At 33.5% G+C, this 23195-nt stretch overlaps 1 protein-coding gene across 4 annotated transcripts in view; it reads right to left on the reverse strand.

Moving 5' to 3' along the window:
- Positions 1-23195, reverse strand: part of LOC117103991 (transmembrane protein 87A-like) — a 58280-nt gene that overhangs the window by 20331 nt on the left and 14754 nt on the right. For 2 of the 4 annotated variants that reach the window (XM_033244641.1, XM_033244640.1), the window contains exons 2-8: positions 22868-22925; positions 17457-17545; positions 16107-16226; positions 9890-10048; positions 7059-7130; positions 1406-1435; positions 1112-1202 (exon numbers count right to left, since the gene is read on the reverse strand). In XM_033244641.1, the coding sequence (XP_033100532.1) occupies positions 1112-1202; positions 1406-1435; positions 7059-7130; positions 9890-10048; positions 16107-16226; positions 17457-17545; positions 22868-22925 (619 nt within the window). The remainder of the gene's footprint in view (positions 1-1111; positions 1203-1405; positions 1436-7058; positions 7131-9889; positions 10049-16106; positions 16227-17456; positions 17546-22867; positions 22926-23195) is intronic. The other 2 variants (XM_033244642.1, XM_033244643.1) reach the window with 2 other exon arrangements.

Genomic DNA, 23195 nt, shown 5'->3' on the forward strand with positions numbered 1-23195 from the left:
CTAAGACTTTTAGTAAACTCCTAAAAAAGGAAATTATTTCAAATTATCAATAGGTACTTTTATGATCTTTTTTTGTTTGTTTGTTTGTGTTTTTTAAATTTTTGTTTTCGTATTTTTTAAAGGGACAGTGGAGACAAGCCTAGGCTTCTAAACTGGTCCCTCACCATTGTATGTTGTTTTTTGTTGTCTTTGGGGAAATAAATGTCACATTGATTGATTGATTGATTGATTGACAGCTATAAAGAGTAAAACGTGCTAGTATGTTAAATCAGAACATGTAAGGAATGATACAATGGAAGGCGTTCAAAAAATGAAGTGATTGTTTTGTGGTGGGCGGAGATATGCTCTCTACTAAGTGCTTTTGTTACTATTACTTTTAATTATTATTACTAGAGGGTGCACTCACTTCGCTCGCTTACCCTCTAGTATGTTAAACATCATGATTAGTTTTGATAAAATAGAACAAAATTCAAGACCACTAAAAGAAGATTGGCCTTACAGATATACACAAATTCTACGAAAATATAACACTGGGCCTAGACCCCTAAAGACAACTCATGAATAAATGCAGTGGTGAACGTTATGCATTTACTGTGTCGATTAATTTATAGGGCCTTACTAATTACTGTACATTTCTATTAGAAGTTATATATTTGTGACATGTTGAAGATATAGGAAATAGGAAGTTTCTACATATATTATTAGTAGACACTTTTTGTTATGTACTGCAACTATTATATATTTATATACCCTGGGCCCTAGAGGTCATAAGGTCTGAGCCTCACTGTTACAAAGTGATGAATTAGAAGAGGGACAGCTAACCACATCGAAAACTTCAACTGTTGATTCAATTAGACCATGTAAAAAAGAGTCGGGTCGGTAGGCATCATGTTGGCGACAATTTTTTTTTAATTCTTTTGCTACCACTCGACTCACCTTACCATATTGATTTTTTTATACGTCGAAATGAATAAAATAAATAAAAAATGATGATGTTGTTGTTGATGAAGGTGATGATGATGACAGTATGAAATGACAATATGATGATTATGATGAGAACCATAATGAAAATTCATAATGCATTGTAGCACATCAACAAGCAACAACTTACCTTCAATTTCAGTATCTCCGCAATCACTTGATATAGAAAACGCTAAAATGTAACGACCATCTACCCATGTCTTTGCGATTCTATTGTGATTCTATTTTATTGAAACCAATAAAAAAAATGCATCTTAGTAAAATTGTTTTTTAGTTAAACACAGTAATATTTTGTGATATCAATTGCAATGAAAGGAACTTTGGTATAGACACCTCCACTGGTGTTAATTAAAGATGATAATAAATATAGTAGTTATACTATGTATCAAACTTTAAAACTAAAAGCTTTGTTTAAATAACATACCTTAATTGTAGCTTTTGTAGTTTCTCCACCCTAGGAAAATACAAAATGAAATACTTAATTGTTATCACAATGTCAAATTAAGGCATCCTTGATTAAAACCTTCCTGTTTCTATATTCCTCATAGTAGATGTTTCTATAGTTCCTGCTTTTAAAGAATAAAATATACATAAAATAATCATATCTTATAGGTATGTAAAGGTTCCTTTTATCCTGAAGAAATAAAAAATTAAAAACTTAATTTTATCAGGCAAAGCAAACTCAGGCATCCTTGATTAAAACTTTCTACCATCTATATGCCTCACATAGGGGAAAAACCTCATGTTGCCCACACACAGTGACATTTTAAAATCTGGGTCAGTTGGACATCTTCTTTTCACTGCTGGAAAGCTTATGCATATTATCAAAGTCTATTTTTTGGTTTAGTGGCTGTTGCAAAAAGCTTTGAAATCTCGATTTTAACTGGAACTTTGGCTCACATCAACACTTGCAATCTGTGACCCATCCATAGCATTACTCAGGAAAGACTTAATTTTTCTAGCCACTCAAAATTTTAATTTCAGGATTTAAGAGGCTGAAGAATAGAAAGATGACTTTCCCATAGGGCAAATGAGGGTTACTTCATCTCAGAATTTTGCTTTACATTAGAAACTCTCTGAACCTAATTAGCTTTTGAATAATATTTGAAGAGTGTTTAAATATCTGAGATGTATTGACATAGCCCCTGTGACTAGGGGAAGGGGAAACTACCTGTAGGGTATGAGATTGTTGGGGACCAAATCCCTTTATATACAGCACTACAAATTATTTTCCTTAAAAAGCCTATCATAGGCTAATACCACAGAATCGCCACTTTGTATGAATAAATCGCGCATTACACACACTTTGTGCAGCAACTAACACATTACAAAAAAAAAATAAAAGGCATCGCACGTAAAATGAAGCTACTTTACTATCAGATAATTTTTGTCTCCTATATATATTCCAAGTTCTCCAGAGTCTGTAATCATCATAATCACCCTTATTTGGAACAGTATGTACAATTTCACTGAACATCTGGTATCAAGTCAAAATCTTTCTTCAATTTAGGTACCAAAGACTGGAATGCTCTTCCCAATGATTTAAAAATTATTGAAAGCGAGATGCTGTTTAAATCGAAGCTAAAAAAGCTTCTTATTGCTGATATCCTTCTATAACTATCCTGATTTTTCTTAATATGCTCATATTTACCCTTTCATTTAAGTTTATATTTTTTATAATTTTTATCTTATTTTTGTATGTCATTGTTTTGTAAATTGTTGTATTTGAATGGATGCTAAACAATTAAAGAAAGAGTTACTTTCAGAGATGTCGTTATGCAGGGCGTAAGTGGGCTGAACTACCCGCAGTCTTAACGTCTTGCACCCATCCAAAATTCATTTTTAAGGTCTTCCGCCCAGGCTCATTCAAACCCTCCCGCTCACCCTTAAAATCATACAAAACTCAAGTTTTTGCCCAATAATCAAGATACAGGATTCTCACACCATTCGGAATGTACAGTAATTGTTCACCAAGGTGCTTGTTTCACTGAACGTTGAAAGCACATGATTCATCAATTGGAATGAGATCCAGATGGTTTATTTGAAAACACGAGTTGTCTGTCTACAAAGTGGTACAGGCAATATCAGGTAGCTGTAAATGCCCCTGCACTAGGCTTTCTTCTTTTAATCATATCTTTTTTGGTTCCTGGTGGTCTCTGTCTATTGAAGTAGTACTTAATTACCTTAATTAGTACTAATTGTAAATTTAACTCTTTATATAATAAACACTTCCCAAAACATCGATGTAGACGAAATTTTCGCAAAGACCATAAACCATTAATTTCTAATGCATTAATTAAGTCAATCGATACTAGAAATAAATTTTAAAAGAAATGTATTAAGAACAGCAACAATACATGTTTTGTGCCCAGAAACGTTTAACTGAAGTTACAGTTGTATTGTATGCAGCATCATGGGCTTGACAAATTATTTTTTCACTCAACTGTTTAGAAAGGTAACATTTAGTATTATAAATTGATGTGTGGGTTTGTTGGATCCTAAAATGCAGGCTGTATACAATATTGTTGTATAGTATTTGTAAAAAATAATGTTGTTCTGAAAGGCTTGTTGTGTATGTAAAAATATGTTGTTTTTAAACCAGTTATTTCAAAGATGTTTTATTAATTAAAACCAGAACTCTGCAAGGGCCGAGGTTCCTATGCAGCAATTGGTAAAATATTACATTATTTTTGTAATGATGTTGGCCTTATGGAAACTGACAAAACTAGGGATCATAATGTCACAGCGCAGTAAATTAATGTATTGTGAATGCAGTTTATAGCTTATAGTCTGCACCCCAAGATGTGGTGGCGCCAGCGGGATTCATCTACCCACTCAGTGTACGACGCCACAAGTTTGTCGGCTCAAAGAAAAAACAAACAATTTGACAATGGTGGTATCATCACCCTTAGCAGGGTCCCAGCCACAATGGTGTTTGTTACCACCCCCACAGGCTTTCGTACCCTGTGCAGTGGTGGCCCCAGCGGGGATCCCCTGTTGTCCAACGCCCACAAGTCTTCAGACTAAAAAGAAAAAAACAATTTGGCCACAATGGCATCTGTTATGCAGTAAGCCCCACCCACCCTCCACAGGGTTTAACACCCCAGTAGTGGTGGTGCCAGCTCCCCCACCCCCACCGTGATTTCGAATGTGTGATTTTAATACACATAAAAGCAACTTGTGATTAGTTTGTATCCACAAAAGATAGCAAACATTTTCTGTAATATCCGATCTACTACACATACCCAACCAGGTTATCTACTATGCGGTTCGTCTTCTAGGCCTACAAAGGAGAAGTGCATGTGGGCCTCGCTATCATCGAGGCCCACATGCCTTCATCGTTGTCAATATTAACTTTTTGATTTGACCTCAACAGGTTTTTTTTTTTAAATTCTCTAAATCTTTTCATGGCTAGGCAAAAAGTCATTCATATATTTGCACGGACTGTATGTTGCAGGCACCACGAAATGTTTAAACGGCTGTATATCACCGCTACTAAAAACTAGACTCATCAAAGACGTAATATTAGCCGTAAAGCTTACCATTCCAAGCTGTGATTGATTGATATACACAATATGGAATATAGAGGCAATTTGCAATCTGATCAATGATGAACAGGCTTTCATAAGTCACGTGACCGCCTGTAAACAGTCATCGCTAAATCCCTTTATTTGCGGGGGTTAGTAGCCTGAAGCTCCTTAACTTTATAGCAATAGTACCTCTCTTTAGCTTTCTTTATTTCCCAGTTTACTTTATTTCTAAGAATTCTGAACGCTTCCATTTCTTTAAAAGTTGTTTGTCTATCTTTAAATAGTTTCTTTATGTACAGCGTAATCCAAGGGCTATATATGGGTACATAATTGTTTTGCTGGGAAATGCTTTTTGTGTGCAGTAGCAATAATATTATTAAATGATTCTACTTTTTTATTTGTACCATGTTTCTGCAAGTATACAGACTTGAATATTGTTAAGTTCCATGGTCACTTGCAGGTCTTCCATTTTGTTACGGATAGAGCACGGATTTATATTAGATTGACTAACCTTTATTTTCTACCCCCCACCCCCTGACATTTTGTGAGGGTCACTCCCTGAGAAAAATAAAAAATCTGATCTATTTTTAAGGTGTCTCTTTCTATGCTCAAATATTGACAACATTTTGAATGTTTTGGTACTCACGTAAAGGTTATTAAATATACTTTTATCTTATTGGACAGTTGGACCGATAATTCTCCATTATAACAAATTAGAATGTTTTAAAATATTATTAAACAATAATACTCCTTTGTCAGAAGAAAGTACCATAATTAATTTTTTTTTACTAAAACAATCTCTTTATTTGTAATTTAGTCTTCCATATTAAAGTTCTTACTGGTACTGGTATTGGGTATATATATTGCTTTCTCTTGCGGTTATGAAGCGCAAGTCAAGCCTCAATAATTCAGGAAAACAATGGTAGGCATAATATCAGTCATTATTCAGGAACCTGAAGCATCACGGTATAGTACAGTCACACAAACAACAAAGACAAATAAACAGATTACAACAATAAAAACACAAAAGGAAAAAGCAGCAAAAAGTGAATTAGGCAAACGAGTAAGTCTTGAGTGCACGTTTAAAAAGATTAGGATCGGAGATATCTCTAAGGTCAGTTGGAAGATTATTCCAAAGTTTAGAAGCATAACAAGGAAATGAAAAGCCTCCAATTCTCTTGTTGTGACGTGGTATAATGAAATGTACAGATGAAGAGAAACGTGTTGTACATATAGGGATACTTGATAACCATATAAAACCGAGAAAACCATATAAATAGTTAGGAGAAAAACCATACATACATTTGTGAACAGTGAGAATAATTTTGAAAATAATTCGATTATTAGCTAGCAGCCAATGAAGTTCATTGATGAGAGGAGCAGAGTGTGTACGAGGATCGCATGAAAAGGCTTAAAGCGAGCAGCAGAGTTTTGCAATTTCTGCAGTCTATCAATGTCTTTCTTGAAGAGACCACCATAGAGTGAGTTACAATAGTCAATTCGCGATAGTATGAGGGCTCTAACTGCTGCATAACAAGTATCTTGATTAACAAATTTTCGAATCCTTCACAAGTTACGCAAATGGTAACGTACACTACTACATACCTTACTCAACTGAGAACTTAAATCCAGCGTGGAGTCAAATGTAATCCTAAGTTACGAGCATTTTTAGAGGCCTTTATGAGATCCATTAACATTAAGTTGGATATTCCTAAACTAATGGTGATGACTGTTGGTTTCTAGAAGTGCAGACCAGAAGCTCTTATTCACTGTTGCCGCTATATACACATTTTTTAAGTTTCTTTTTCTAATTTGCAAGAATGGATTTGTTAACCATTTATCAACACTATATAATGTTTTTACAACAAATATTTTCATCAGCTCTTAAGTGCATAGATAGTACAAAAATATTTATGTGATATACAAAAACAGTACAATATTATTTTGTTATTAACACTTGTCCTGAAGTTGATATTTTTAGTTATTCTAATAACGAATTTAGAAAATTTGATTACCTTGTTGAGTAATTTTTCTATTGTAAACTTTTTATTCTGCATATTTATATATTTTTCATATTTTTCCTGGCAAATACAGTGCAATAAAATGTGGATAAGGCCATCCTGAATAAGTTTTAAGAAAATATCTAATAGGAAGGGAGGATTATTTTTTTTTAACAAGTACAGTATGTATAGGCATATACTTGTTTTCGTAATTGCCTATTTTACAAACAAGTCAATCACCTAACACTATCAGTTTTTTGTATATTTCTGTCTTCAAAATTTCCCCCAAAAAAATCCCCAAAATGCTTCACTTTTTTATTTATTACAGAAGACAATTTTATAATATACTGTAATAACATATTCTAGCAATGAGCTAGTTTTAAGAAAAATAACCATGTGGTTATTTTTTCAATTACATACCTTCATGGTAATTAAGTTGACATCATTCATTAAATTGTGTAAACTCGTGCATTAATGACTGAAAACCTCCTCTTTATATGTTCCTCCTAATTATAATATAGATAAAGATTCAACTTTTTGTACATACCTTGGTGATAGGCTTAGATGTGGTGATAGGCTTAGATGTGGTGCCAGGCCTAATTGAGGAGCCCTGTTCATTCTTGAGATATAAATGTTTTCACAATTATCATCAAATCAAGCAAACCTATCTATCAAGTCTGAAAATTACTTTTCTATGCCTTTGAATTATAATTAGATGAGGTAGCTTAAGAAACTCTAAGTTGGGATGTCCCACCACACTTTAGCTCCACTTCTTATTCATCAGAAACTATGAAAGTCTTATTCAGGAATTTCAAGAGGGAATGACACTGGAGCCCAACACATATGTAGATACTGCTCATGTTCCGGGAAAGATGCATAAAAATAGTTTAATAAATAATAATATACAGCATTTGTAGCACATCAGTATCCTTTCCAAGAGAACGCTCATGGAATAATCGTATACTAATTTGAGTAAAGACAAAATTTCTCTGATGATTTACCGCCCAGACGTGTGCACAGCTCTGGAAGAAATATATCATGACACCATTCTTTTAAATGTCTTACCATTATTGGCATATTCTGACTTTCTATTCAAAACATTTATTTTAAAAAAAAAAAGAGTAAATTCTGTATTTTCAAATTATTTATTTATTAACTTTCTAATCGTATATTTATATTTATTGTTGTTATTCATTATTGTTATTCGTTATTTTTTTAGGTGAAGCTTTTAATAATTTTCCCACTCCATGTAATAAAGCGCATAGAGGTATTTTACATTATGTGCTATATAGACAATTATTATTATTATTTATGTCCATTAAAATATCTTTAAAAAAATATTTTACAATAACACAAATCTACAAAACATTTGATGAGGACTTGTACAGTACTACTAAGGCAACACATGTTACAATTCATTAAATTCAAATTACGTGAAAAGATTTTAGAGTAATATTGAGTATAATCAAGGCAATTCAACAGAAGGACGCACATCTCGGGACATCAAAGATTATAACTCTGGCATCGACATTCTAGGCGCACATGCGTTCCTACACGCTGAACGTCACAAAAACCATAGCAACCAGGCCATAAACCATCAGCATACGTGACGATTTACTCACGCGCATGTTAGTTGCCATGATAATCGCGCGTCATGTGGTGATTACAAAGGCCTAATGATATTTTGCACTAACATTAGACTGAAATTATATTCTTCATTTCAACATTAATTTTACAAAATTTGTGGTGAATTGTCGTTCATGAGACTCACTTCGCAGAAAAAATTAATAAATGTTCTGTATATACTCAAATGTTCGTTTTCGGCACTTATGCCAACATTGTCAAAATAACAGATTAATGTCACATAAGAACATGAAATTTTATAAAATTCGTAAATTTTAAATTGCTATTAACTTTTCATTTTCTTGGTCAATTTTCACAAATCAAATTGCAGTTTATAGAAGCATTTAACAAGCTCGCGGTAAAAAAAATCAGATGTAACAGGCATTGCGAAGCACCCAAAATAAAACTCCATGAAATGAATGGCACACATAAACTAATAATTGACGGCTGTACTCGCAACTAGTATCGGATTGTCAATGCCACAGTAAAGATCAAAGGACTGTACGCACGCACTATGTTCGAGAGCAGAGATGTGCATCCTTCTGTTGAATTACAGTACCTTGGTATAATATAGATAAGTGGAACGCACCACTTTAGAGAGTGCAGCTGATACAAAGGCATATGTGGCAAAGACAAGCCAAACCAGTCACTCGTCGCAAATTGTGTTTCAGAGAAAATAGCAAAAACATGCTAGAATATAAATTTTTTTTAAATCTATTTTATTTCACTAAACTGAGGTTTATGTATCTATACATCATGCTGTGCTGTTATTTTTCCCAATTTCAATGTTAAAACAACACTTTTTAAAGATTTTATGATAGTTTCTGCATGAGAAATGCCTGAAATCATAAACTTTGAAGGCTGATTTCTCATATATTGTTCTTTAAACAGCTGTATGCTTAAATGCTTGTAACTTCATAAGCAAATGTCGGATTTTAATGATTTTTTACCATTTTATAGCTCTTATTTTACTCTTTAACCCTGTATTAATAACTCAAAATCGATTTTTGCGACGAGTGACTGGTTTGGCTTGTCTTTGCCACATATTATGTTCACTATAACAGAATTGATTTTAATTGATTTTTGTTAATCCTCTTTTTTCTTTATGATGTTTTTTTTTTCAGTTTTATCTGACTGTATGTACAAATTGTATTGTGCTTTTTATAAGGCTAAATAAAGAATGAATGAATGAATGAATGAATAACATTAATGTAGTAGACCACATCCTAACCAACATCTAGTAATTGTGCCTTTAAGGGGTGTACTGTATGTGATGATGTTTATCTGCATGAAACAACAGAGGTTATGTACTTAAAAAGACAGTCTAGGTAGTGAATTCCACAAAGCCATAGCTCAGTGAATGCAGCTTCTTACTAATTGTTTGTTTCTATATTATTCAGAAACTAGGATGTTTTTGTACCATGATAATCAATTACATTCAAGTTGGCTGTGCTCAATTTGGGCAGATCAATCACAATGTTCCTTCTCATGTGTTACTTGTTGGGCCATATGGGCCTTGTATTCAATTTTTTGAATAAAGTGTGCTACAGTACATACATACATAAAACAAAATCGCCAAAAATATTGATCAAGAAAATTCTCAAAACTAACCAAGCACCAACATGGAAAACGTTTATGCTTGCTTATTTACCAAAATTTTAGTGTAAACACACAAACATGCATAATACATAAATCTGGTCCATTTGTTCAAGCTATGCTCCTATGCATTAAGAACCAAACTGTCTTCATACTTACTCTTCTATGCCGTGTCTCCTTTGATGGTTTGCCTGGTTTCCCTTCATTCGAAGTTTCACCTGTGTCAGAAACTGGTTGTCGATCTAATTCTCTACAATTAGGTTCAGTAGTGGTGTTCACAATTGAGCAAAATGTTATCGGAGCAATTTCTGCTTGATCCTTGCAATCGATAAGGTAAAACAAAATTACTAGATATCAGAATTTTTTTATGACCAGAAAACTCTACCAAAGCCATCTTGGATGCTAACTTGAATTTATTTTAAATGGAATTTGCACAATAAAGTGAATAAATTATTATTAATTATGAAATAAACTGTAAAATGACCAATGAGGAAAGAACATTCTGTGCCGTTATATTAAAATACTTTGTACAATTTTATAAATATGTTATAATGCCATGAAACAAGGATAAAGTTGCTGATGCTGTAAAAGAAAATGAGGAAATTTGTTGGTGCTTCATTTTGACTAAAATGATGTGATGATTATGAATTTCATTAGTGTCCTTTCCAGCCGTCTAGATATACCATTTCCTCAAATTTTCGTGGTGGGTTTGAGGTGGGTGCAGACTCAATAACCATTTTCCCTATCCCCACGCCTTCCAAAACAGATTTGTGCCCTTTTCCTTGCCTTGTACAATCTTGTACATAGAAGCAGCTTTATTATGAAAAATGAGTCATAGCTTGACACATTTTCAAGATCATCTTTGCTCATTTCCGAATACTAAATTTGCTCCCCACCCCCCCCCCCCCCCCAAATATAACATTACAGTAGTCAAAATGTAGCGCTATTATAGATTTACATCATTGTTTAGAGAGTTTGAGGTAGTAAACTATATGATCTCTTCAAGTAATATTAAAGCCTGGCAAGACTTACTTTTGACATGATCAGTTTACTTATCCCATGACCAAGTTTCATCAATTACCTAAAAAAGTTTTGTACTTATTCAAACATTTTTTTAAATTAATTTTTTTATTTATTTAAGCACACAACACATGCACCAAGGATTGTCAATAGTGAATATATCACTATCAATCTCTCACAAGACCAACATACACACACAATGCTTTACACAGACTAAATCTCAATATGAGCTTTAAGGAGTGAAGTTGTTTTGGTCACTGACAGGAATTCAACCCAGGACCCTGGGATTGGAAGGCAAGCATCTTTTAAGATGAGTTGGGTTAAAACCACCAAGCTATTCAACACCATTGATATGTTAGGATCCCCAGGGTTGTAGATAATAAAAACTAAGGGTGGGGATAGATATTGTGGGTGGGTGGTATAACTACATCCCTGGATCCTTACAAGTATTTATAAATTTGGCCAATTTTGGAATCTTCCAATAAACATACATTCTGTTTTTTAACATTTAAAATAAGTTTGTTACTTGCTAATGAATTATTTTTGTTTTCTAGATCATCATGAGATGCATAGTAAATGGCTGTGTCATCTACACAAGACTCCACTGGCTTCCTTCCATTCAGACAACTCATTTTCAGTTCAATTTCAATTTGTTCAAATCAAAAATAGCAATGACATGTCTGAATTGCTAGTGATGTACAACATTTAAAATGTATAACCAGAGCTTTGCAGGCGTTAACATTCTTTTTTTAAATTTTTACTTCAACCATCTTTAAAAACGGTAACCCTTCTAGTTTAGCCCAATAGGTTAACTTATATTCAGGGGCCCTCTTTAATAAAATTAAAAAACAGTACAAACAACATCATTACAACATAATAATAATAATAATAATAACAATAATAATAATAATAATAATAATAATAATAATAATAATAATAACAATAACGTACAATCCTCATGCATGATACATACTTAACCAACCATATTTTCTGATAAAGTCATCATAAATGACATACTCAGAAAATATGGTTGGGTCAAATTTGTGTGGTGGTTAAAAAATTCAGGGGAGTCTTTATGGCCCAAAATAGTGATTTTAGACTACATTGATAATGTAATTTGATAGGCAAATTACAGTTATATTTTTAGCAAATTTCTTTGAAAAAATTTTGTAGGCCTAGTGCTTAGGCCTAGCTAGGTATACAGTATTTTCATTTTACAGTATTTTGGAATGATATCGGGAGTGGGGGAGCTGGCAGTGGCCTACTAGACTACAATTTATTTGAAAATAGCTTGGGCCCGATAGTCCACACCAGTTGGGCCCAATCGTCTGTCATGTACACAACCTAAGCCCTAGGCTAGGCCTAGAATTGCTGCCATCATTCTTAAATTTTACACACATTATATGATGTATTTTACATATTAGGCGATAACACGATATCATTGATTAAACAATCTACCACCCCCGCATCGCAGTAACTACTGTACTAAATGACTAAACTAGGCCTAGGCCTCATGTTTTTTTGGAAAGCCTATACCAGATAGTCGTTATGTACCCGACAATCGCCTGCCTTTATATCTTCACTTGTCTTCAGTTTGCATTCAAAGGGTACACTGCTGCATAGCCAACTGTCGGGGATACTATACCTTCATATGACTAATCATACAACAGAAAAAAACGTCGCATGGAGATCTAAATGAAAAAAACTATGTATTTCAGCAAGTATTAAAACCTTTTTTTATTTTAGGCCTTCTTCAAAATGCCTATACCTACAGCAGTTGATTTTTTTTTGCCGCAAAACCAAAATAGATCCATTCATGCCAACTTGGTTAGCGTGAGCTCTGACTGAACACTGCAGAAACTTCACATCGAACTTCGCATCGCGAGGAAAAACTTTTTTTCACACATGCGCATTTGTCTACACACACACACACACACAAAAATAGACAACCCAGTATCGGATTGTTAATTCACAGCATGTGGACTCACATGTTCAACAGAGACTCTCGCTGCTAAAAATAACTCGCTACATAATGCATTACAAGTCAGCAGTCTTCCTTGTGATGGGTGTGTTTGGTTGGATTGGTTGTTGTTGGGCAAAAACTAACCTATGACATCAAAAAGAAAGTTTAGGCAAAGGCTGGCCTAGTTTGAGGTAAAGACCAAAGGCTAGGTGCCTATGAGGCCTACTGTAACTATGATTAGGGGGTTCCCTTCCCTTTGATGCTCGAGTAATGTCTGATTTTTCATGGAATATAGGCCTAGTTTTGGATTGGCCATTGGATGACAGGGCAGTTGTTTAAATGCATCTGCCACTTCGAAAAACGATGTCATGTGTCATGTGTTCATGCACACAAGAATTCCCAGGGGAATATGTGCCCTAGAGTATATACTATTATTTTTTTTTTTTTTTAGCACACTTCATTTTGTAGTGTTATATGAAGATGAATTTAGGTAAAATATACAGTATTCTTATATAAGCCTAAGTTTGCATCGATTCCCTTTTATGTCCTATTAACATAACATTACATGATCTGCTGTTGATTGAAATATATTTCATAATGGCTGGTTAATGTAGGCCTATACATTTATCAGCAAGATTTTTTAGGTACATGAGTGAAATTTCCAGGCACCTAAAGGTCTATATTATCACAATTTTTGCACATCCACCCCAGCTGCATTAGCCATTTACTTTTTAGCGTATATGGATACGTCGTATAATAAATGGCCTTTAATTTTACTGTAGACAGTGTAAATGTGGTAGCGTAGACCATAAATACTTATTGATCCTAGCCAGGTAGGAAAAAATGTTAATGGTTATTAATAACAATAATAATAATAATAATTTTAAAAAATCACAATTTGAATAATTTCATTAGGATTGAAACGTAGCAGTACCTATATATTTTTACTTGTAAAAATTCTACAATAAAAATTACAAATTGTTGTAATAATACATGCCATAAAGTTTGATCCTAACCAAAAAGATGCTAAATGTTATTAATAATATTAATAAAATTACAATTATTAATGGGCCAGAGTTGTTGTAACAATGACAATTAATAATATTATATTGATGATGATGATGATGATCAATAATAATAATAATAATAACTAGACTTACTATGTCTATTTGAACAACAGAACATAGGGCTTTTCCCCATGCTTTTAATGAGAAGAGAAGTTGAAATTGCAACAAAAAGAAAAGTTGTTAAAAGGTATAAAATTTAAAAAAAACATGGTAAACCATTATAATTTTAACAAAGTAGGAAAAAAATGAAGTTCACTGCAACGGTATTAGTGAGACTTGAACTATGGCTGCAATGGCAATAGCAAGGTACATTGTGACCCATTGCGCTATAACAATAAAAACAATAAGTGACTGAAGCCTGGTTCACGTTGAACTTTATCTAGATATACCCGTCTTGAAACATGATACGATAATCCCCTAATTGCATTCGATGCCAAGTTAGAGCCAGATAAACAGCCAGCCAGTTTCAGGCCGTCGATGTCACACGGTGGAAAGGCTTGTTTAATAAAACGTCTACTGTATTTTACGAACCTCTAGTAACAAGGGGTATTCGTTAAAAAAACTGCCAAATTCGTAAACTACTGTATGTAGATCAGCTGTCAGTTTACACTACCTAGCCTAGCTGACCAGGAGAACCAACCGACAGTGCAGCAGCGTGCTCTATTGCAATCTAAGTAGTAGTAGACTCTCTAGGCCCTAGATAAATTTACTTTCGATAAAAAACAAACTATTTAATTCGCTAGCATTCTTCCATTCAACAAAATATTGTTTTAATTCTCGTTAAAACGTCTGTATACTTTATGGACCTTTCTGTCCTGTTTTGTAGTTTTTAGATGGCTCAGTTGTGTTGTTTACATGCACTTCGCGAAAATCTAGCTTCGCGGCGTCAAATAAGTTGCTGACTTCAACACACTTTTTTATTTCGTCATCGTAAACATGTGCGCTCATTTTAACGACTGGTGGTGGTGGTGGTAGTTCGTTGAAACTGAATTAATAGTGACTATTATAGTGGAAATGGAAAAGATTGAATTGTCAATAAATAATAAACACAACAAATCTGATTTTATTATTCATTATTACTTTAGAAAAAGTATGCAATCAGACTTTTTGACGTTGCTACTTTGTCGATGATGCAAAGGGCAAAGGTCATTTGTAATACGACTATTCGTAAAAAGGATGTTTGCTGGGTTTTTACCCATAATATTACAAATAATTTTTGAAAACCATTCTAATGAGACTACTATGCTGCTGTTGTTAGCATTGTTGGAGTAGGTTGTTGCCAGCCAGATGATAATGGTTGTGCAGCACAACAACGCTGGCTGATGCCTACGTTACGTAATCGTGTCCTTGTAATCTGAGCCGACTTTACCGTTAAGCAAGTTAATTTACCGTTATTCTAGTGAAGTTAAGTCACTTTAAGTGACTTAAGCCTTTATCTAGCTATAATTGAGTGGTTCACGTCAAACTTTTAACTAGTTAAGTGGATCTATATAGATAAAAGTTTGACGTGAACCAGGCTTGAAAGCAAAAATTGTTAATGTATATCACGGACCGTAGACTGTTTGACCTTAAATCATTTTAATTGGTCCTCACACGCACACCCCACCATAGATTGACACTAAATATTAGGAGGCACATCCTTGATATACGGCCTATGCTTTGGTAAAGCACAGAAAAATTCTAAGCACTTCTAAGGAAGTGACCAAAGTGACGGCCAGAAAAAACAGTGCAAACAGATAGGAAAAATATATGCAAGAAAAAAGAAAAAAAAAATCAGAACAAAAACAATGTATTTCTTTCTTTCCAATAATAATATTAATAATGATTCAAAAATATTTTTTTTTCCTTTTTTTTATTTTACATAACATAATCAGACAATAATAATAATTGTTAAAATATAATAAACAATAATTAATCAATATGTCTAGTTTAACTAACAAAAGTAGCTTGACTAGGCATGTCTAGGCCTTGTAGAATTAAACCTCTATCCTGTACTTTAGATCTAGTTTACACCTAAAAATTTTAGTGTACACTGTACTGTTTCTTTTATATTTGAAAGCTAGGGGCCTAGCCTAGCATATCCAATTATTCTATAGGTCGAAGTTATAAGTACAAGAAGAGACAGACCGAAAATAATTAATAAATACCTAATAAGGTCTAATTCTCTATAGTTAGCCTATGCCTAACCTACATTAGACACGTTTTTATAAACATTACCGATATGCAGAGCCCTATTTCACTGGCATCCCATCATGCAATTCGGTTGATTACACAATTTTGGGCTTGCTCCTCATTCTTCCTCTATATATTCTTTGATTAAACTTACTTTAAAAAATGCTTTATTATCACACGTTTCGTTCAGTTTCTTTGTCGATTTCTGAAAACTAAATTTGTTCCCCATATTTGGTAACGACTTCTCTGGGCTGATCAAGTCAGTGACAGTATTCTGTAATAAAAAAAAAAGAAAAAAACAGAAAACCATTATGAGTTATAATTATGGAAACCTGGATTGTTATTCCTCCATTAGGTATAATAAAGACACCCTTCTCCTTACGAGATTTGTCATGCAAATTCTACCATTAGGTATGCTTCAAATTATAACTTCAGATACAATTTATAAAACCAAATACAAATTAAACGACACAGTGTACAGTTGCCCTTATATGAGGCATGTCGTGGCAAAATGGTTAAGTTGTCGCATAGGCCAGTATTGAGTAAATGAGCTATCAAATATGGGAGCTCAAAAAATTGCCTAAAAATCCAAATTTGTTTTTTCATTATAGATCAAAAGTTTAATGTCTTATTAATCATGTACCAAAGTATTAGTTCTGGAAGTGGTCATGTTTATTTAATGTTATTTTGATAGCTCATTCTATTAAACAACGTATACACAAATAACTTTGAAAGGCAATTACTCAAAATCATGTTTATCTTGACTCTAAGAGTACTGTACTTTCACTTTCCAATAAACTTAAAGGCTTGAAATGTCCAATTTCAATGAATGACCCCTCATTTTAAAGATCACATACTCAGGTATATGAAAATATCAATAACTTGAATTTCAATTCTTGCTACAACTTGCCTCATATGACAAAACATTAAGATTCAAGAAACTTAATTGACCCATATAAAAATACAGAAAATTGTAATGTTATTACAAAGCTATGCAAAGAGGCTGTAGGTCTCAATTTTTATTAAGGTTATAAGGCTATAATACCCTATTCGGTGGTAATCCAAAACTGATTACTCCCGATCGCAATCAACGAATGCATTCAGACCAACACAAACAAACTTTACATTCTTGGGGACTAGGCCTCCGGTGTCTAGGCCTATGTTGCTGACCTCAGTCAAACAGTGCCTGTGGAATTCGTTGTGATTCATTGCGATCGGATTCCGTGGTAATCGGGAGTAATAAAGATTGTAGCACCTAATCGCAACAGGTAACAATTGCGACATTGATTACATATCGACTACTATTGGTGAGCTTTCACACACGATTTTACTTTGGGTGTCGCAATTGCTACAACCGATCGCCATGCGATGCTAGTCTGAATTTGATACAAGACATTCAAAATTACATTAATCACAGACAAAGGTATTTGACTCTTTGGTAACGAATTGGGCAGTACACCAGATGACAATCTCTCATAATTTTAGTAGCAGTTCATAAACATACATTTTCCTCAAATGCGTTGTCACATTCAGAGTATCCGAGAACCCATTCCAAGTATATGTTACATGTAGATTTAGATTCCGAGCAGCCGGCTGAAAAAAGGAAAGAAATATCAACTATTAAATTTGTACAGAATTGTGTGTTGCTTAATGCAACAGACTTTTTCTTTGACTATTTTTAAAAGCAAAAGCCTCAAAAAGAGACTTTAAAAAGCATCATTTATCCTGTGATTGGCAAGTTACATGCTGTTGGATAACACAAATATAAACAAATGTAGAACATCCCATATCACGACTTGCTTTCAAAGGGATCATCTTTTCCATTACAATTTCTAGTTTGTAAATAACCTGAGCATAACAAATTTCATATACACTGTACACAGGAGCTGTGCAGCAGTTATAATACACCTTTGAGCATCCCAATGACTGACATTTTTAATAGTTCGCTTATACTGCACCTATGGAATGGAAATTGTTGCCACAATCCCAAAAGAACAGTAATGCAACTATTGATAAAACTGAGACCAATCTCCCTAATCCTTGTTCTCACTAAGGTAGCGGAAGATTTTATCACCAAGATGATGATAACTTGGAAATAATGTTGATGACCTCAGTATTGAGAAAGCTGATAAAAAAAAAATTTCACAATCCCACATGGAAGAATATGTTGATTGACTGGTATGAACTCAATAAACTTAAAACTCTACTCTGAGAAATGTAAATCACAATAGCATTTCAAAAACTTTCTCTCCAATATTGATATATGGGATAGGACTTAAATCAGTCTCCGAAAGTAAGCTAGAAGACAATTATTTATGTTGGGTATAGACTAAAAAAGCTGGTATCCCCAAGGAGATATTCACCAAAAGTTGTGTTAGATCATGCACAGAATATGCTGCTGTTGCCTGGCAAACTCGAATCACAGGTATTCAGAGGAGTAGAATCAAATCAATTCAAAAAGGGAGCAAGTAGAATATTATTTTGAGCTTCAAAAAATGATACACACTGTATGAAACTTTGTCGTAGTCTGAAATATGAAGAAAGTGTCATAAGGATGGATAAATATAAAAAATAGTGCAATGCTATTTCTCATAAGAAAACTAAACTCAGAGTTAATAATTTAAAATAATTATAAACATAATAATTAATAGTAACAATAGGTAGGGCCCAAACTAGTCCCACGACCACTAATGATTACAGACCCAAACCAAGGCAATATATATACACAGCCCAGGTGTGAATGCAAATAGTGGAATACAAGCTATGTGGCTCGGTTCCAGTAGATACAGAGAATATTTTGTCATTTTTAACGCGTCCTACGAAATTCTTAACGAGACAGCACTAGTCCGTGAACTTGTGAACAAGATCGGAGATCTAAAGATGCAATCTCTACCGTGCATCAATGGCGGCCCGCTGGATCTCAATAGAGATTCTTTAATATATAAAAATTTTAAAAGGCAAATGGGAAAAACCCATAAAACAGCAAACGGCCACATAATGCAAAACTATTACTAACAATTGCTATAATCTTTAGTTTTCTTGGTCAATTTTCACAAATCAAATTGCAGTTTATAAAAGCATTTAACAAGCTCGCGGTCAAAAAAAAAAATCAGATGTAACAGACATTGCAAAGTACCCAAAATTAATAAAATAAAAACACCATAAAACGAATGGCACGCATAGACTAACAATTGACGGCTGTACTCGCAACTAGTATCGGATTGTCGATGCCACAGTAAAGATCAAAGGACTGTTATGCACGCACTATGTTCGAGAGCGGAGATGTGCGTCCTTCTGTTGAATTACCTTGCATTTACTGCACACAGCCCTTGGACAAAAGTGCAAGTAATCAGCAGGCTACATAGTTTTCCAAATAACAGAAATGAAAGTTGGTGTTTTGGGGAAAAAAAGCGTTAAAAATTTGATTTTCTGTCAATATATGAAATTACATGTTATTTTTCATAGTCTAAAGTGCATTAAAATATTCATAACATGACTATTGTAATGACTGTCAATCATTTTGAAGCAAGTCCAAACATGTTTCAGATGTGGAAATAGCAGTTTATGATACCTACCTTCTTTTTACCAATTTTATGATCTGCAAAGTGTCAAGTGTCCTAAAATTAATATGAAAACACGTTTAAGCCTTTACATTAAACAGTTTCTACTGTAGTACCTTTATGTATGTATTTTCAATAAATAAACATGTTTTGTTGATACAACAAGTTTCATTTTTGACCCCCTGTGAGACTTTCTTGCAATCTTTCCCATGAAACTGCCCATGGTTTAAAAATATCTAGTTTATTTACATACTCTATTCATGATACATCCATCTAATACAAAGCTATGTGATTGTTGTTGTTTTGATAAACCAATATTTGTATACCCTTTCGGACACATTACACACATACTGTATTTCACATTATACTATTTCAAACCATATGAAATTATTTGATCATTTAATAGAAAGTTCAATATTTAAAAAAAAAAAAAGAATATTTGGTCATTAACATTGCATAATGAAACAATATTGGGAATATATTTAACTATAAAACCGAAAGGTCCACTGATTAATCTCAGATAAGATAGTGCAATTTACATACTCCAAATATCCAAATGCACGCCATTGTGTCAGGATTCAATATTTTGACATTAATTATGTCATCATCAGGAACGAAAAATTATCCATATCTGCTAGCTTATATGTACCAAAAGTGTTTGACCTATCAAAACATTACCCCTAGTAGGTGACATAGCTATGAATAAGCTAAAGATCAAAGCATCCTTACCCTACTTATCAAAGCTACCTACAAAAACAAAGAAAGCTCCTTTGAAGCTTTCATTCCATCGTTAAGCAATGGTGTAGCCTACGTATAGCAAACGCTTCTTTAAACATTTAGTATAGACCAATTTTGTGAAACCTGTCAATAATGTTAGTATTAGAAAATATTAAACCTAGTTTATTACTTACATTACAGGCTACATTATCATTTTCAAGTATACCTTGTAAACCTTGAAAACATATTGGACTGCCTCACAATTTTGTATATGATCATTTATAAGAATATCTATCAGAGTCTAGTTATTAAGCATCTACTGTATCTGTCTTACCAATATAATCACTATTACCACCTGGACATTCTAAATGATAAACAACAGAGCTCCTATTCCAAATAGGGGTTTGATCTTTAGTGGATAAAATGTGTGAGAGACATTTTTTACTGCCATAAATTTATGAATTTTACCTCTTTAACTAAGAGTTTCTTTACTTTGTTTAAGCATCTACGTAAAATGGATTCACCTGCCTTTCTTAGATAAGGCATTCTAACCCAGATCTTAATCAAGCTATCATCAGAAGGCCTATGTATACATTTAAGTTCACTTAATTTATTGAGTACATGGTTAACAACTTCTAAAGGTTACCCATTCCATGACATAAATTTTCTAATGTTACAAAGTTCTGCTTGAAGTTTATCGAGAGTACCGGCGTACACAGTTTGTGGGCTCTTGAAACTAAACTACAAATCCAAGAAATCTTATATGGTCCCACAGTGCAAAGCTATCATAATGGATATATTGACCTGTATGTGTATTTTTACGATATACTAATGCTTCCTACGCTGTTGTCAAATTTATTGTAAATCCAGAAAATGTACTAAATCACTGTTTTCAAATGATTCAAAGGTAAAATTAGTATGTTTATGAATTGAAAAGCGTTAAAGTGACGTAGGATGTGATAAAAATCATTAGGCTATAGCTAGAACTAGTTATGATGACATAATTAATGTCCAAAAATTGAATCCTGACACGACGGCATGCATTTCGATAGTTGGAATTATGTATTATACTATCTTATAAACTATTGTTGTTTTAATACATTTCTGCTGATTTCATATTATAAATCAATTGTATTTTCATTGAAAATTACTGCTATAAATTAGTTCTTAACTGATTCTATGTCAATAAAAATAAACTTCTAAAGAATGTACTGTATGTCATCGAAAATATGCCAAAACCCCTATTTAGGGGACAATTTTATGTTTCAATTTCTAAAAATAAAGCATACACGCAGGTGCAGTATACAGTTGTGTTGACTGACCTGGTGTTCGCGCACTGTGGTACTGTACAGTAGACATGGAGCCACTGTTTTATCATGGAGGCATGGTTTTATCAAGACTGCTGAATTTTAAGTGTACAGTTTAATGATTTTAATTGGGAATCAACATGGAATAACATGCTCCAATACGGTATCAAATTATTCTTGAACTTCAATTTTCTTATTGTTAAAAGATAAAGACAGTTTCAAAATTTTAAAAAATAAAAACATTTTTCTATGAATAAAATAAAATATTATCATTTTCATATATAAATAATAATCGCAAGCACCAAATTTTTTCATTGACCGACTTCCTACACACAACTCCTACACTATCACATTGCAATGCGTGTTGCAATCACGTGTTGCATTAGTAGACACTCATCAATTCGCTGCCAAGGGCAAAAACAAGAGCAAATGAGACATAAACACTGGGCGTACGATGTGGCCGGCAAAGACCAGACATACGCTGTGGTCACGCATGGCAAATATCTGACAAAAAGCTGTTACATGTTCAGCTGTATGCCGTCTGATTTACGATGTATTTCAAGCTCTGAATCTCGAACTTAAAAGGATTTTTAGGCTTTGGAAGACGATGCATTTCATTACACTGAAATCTTCAAATTATTGGGTGGGATTGTACCGGAGTGCCTGATTTTGATGAAAATGACGCAAAAGGCAGAGGTACGCTTATAGCTGAGGGCGGGCTTATACCCAAGGGCGGGCCTGTACCCGCATCAGTACGGTATATACAGGCACCAAAATTTGTTAGCTTGGCTTCACAGCCAGTGTAATCCTATACTCGTTGGTATATTTCACAATAATGATTGTCTTTATAAAATTGTGAAAGAAGAAGTTAATGATATGTTGGTCCACTATTATTCTTATACCTTGTTTTGTTTTGTTTTGGTTGTGTGCTTAACCTGACGAAATACAAGCATTCATTTCCAACAAATTACTAACCTCTTTAATTTTCATTTAATTGAACATCTATGACATATAATTTGAACAAATATACTCATACAATAATCTGGAATATTTAAAATTGTGTTTCATTTTAGGCCCAAATTCTATGCCCAAATTTTAGCGGTCAAATGTAGTACGGCGTACCAATTTTGGAGACAAAAATCTGTCCACCTGATCTTTTTCGGCCCGGACAAATTTTGACGCGACAGGTCCTTTCATCTATGGTGTTTTCATTTTAGCTAAATTGCAAAAGAATTTAGTCTTGAAATCAAGTACATTTTCTCTCTCTAAATCCATTGTTTAAAATCATTATTATTGATAATTAATGAAAAACTATTATTAAATTCTCTTACCTTTAAGTATTACATCAGTATTGTTGAATAAACTCTTAGTAATAATTGTATAATTATTCTGAAAGAAAAACAATTTTAATAATATATTACATTTTGCCACAAATGAAATTAATTTAAATTGTATACAAACAGGAGCAGTTCACATACCTAAAAGCTCGAATTGAAGCCCTGGGCTTTTTTTTTTTTTTTTTTTTGCGAACTTTGAATGGGCTTCTGGGTGATTCCATGTCAAATCAACCAGTTTCAGAACAAATCCCCAGGTGACCCCCTCAGATTTTAATGAAATTTGGTCAGAATGATGATATGTTGCTCATATGAACACATGCAA

This window comes from Anneissia japonica, unplaced genomic scaffold, assembly GCF_011630105.1.
Source record: "Anneissia japonica isolate Jap-2015-1 unplaced genomic scaffold, ASM1163010v1 scaffold2167_len242483_cov200, whole genome shotgun sequence".
In the NCBI taxonomy this organism is placed as follows: domain Eukaryota; kingdom Metazoa; phylum Echinodermata; class Crinoidea; order Comatulida; family Comatulidae; genus Anneissia; species Anneissia japonica.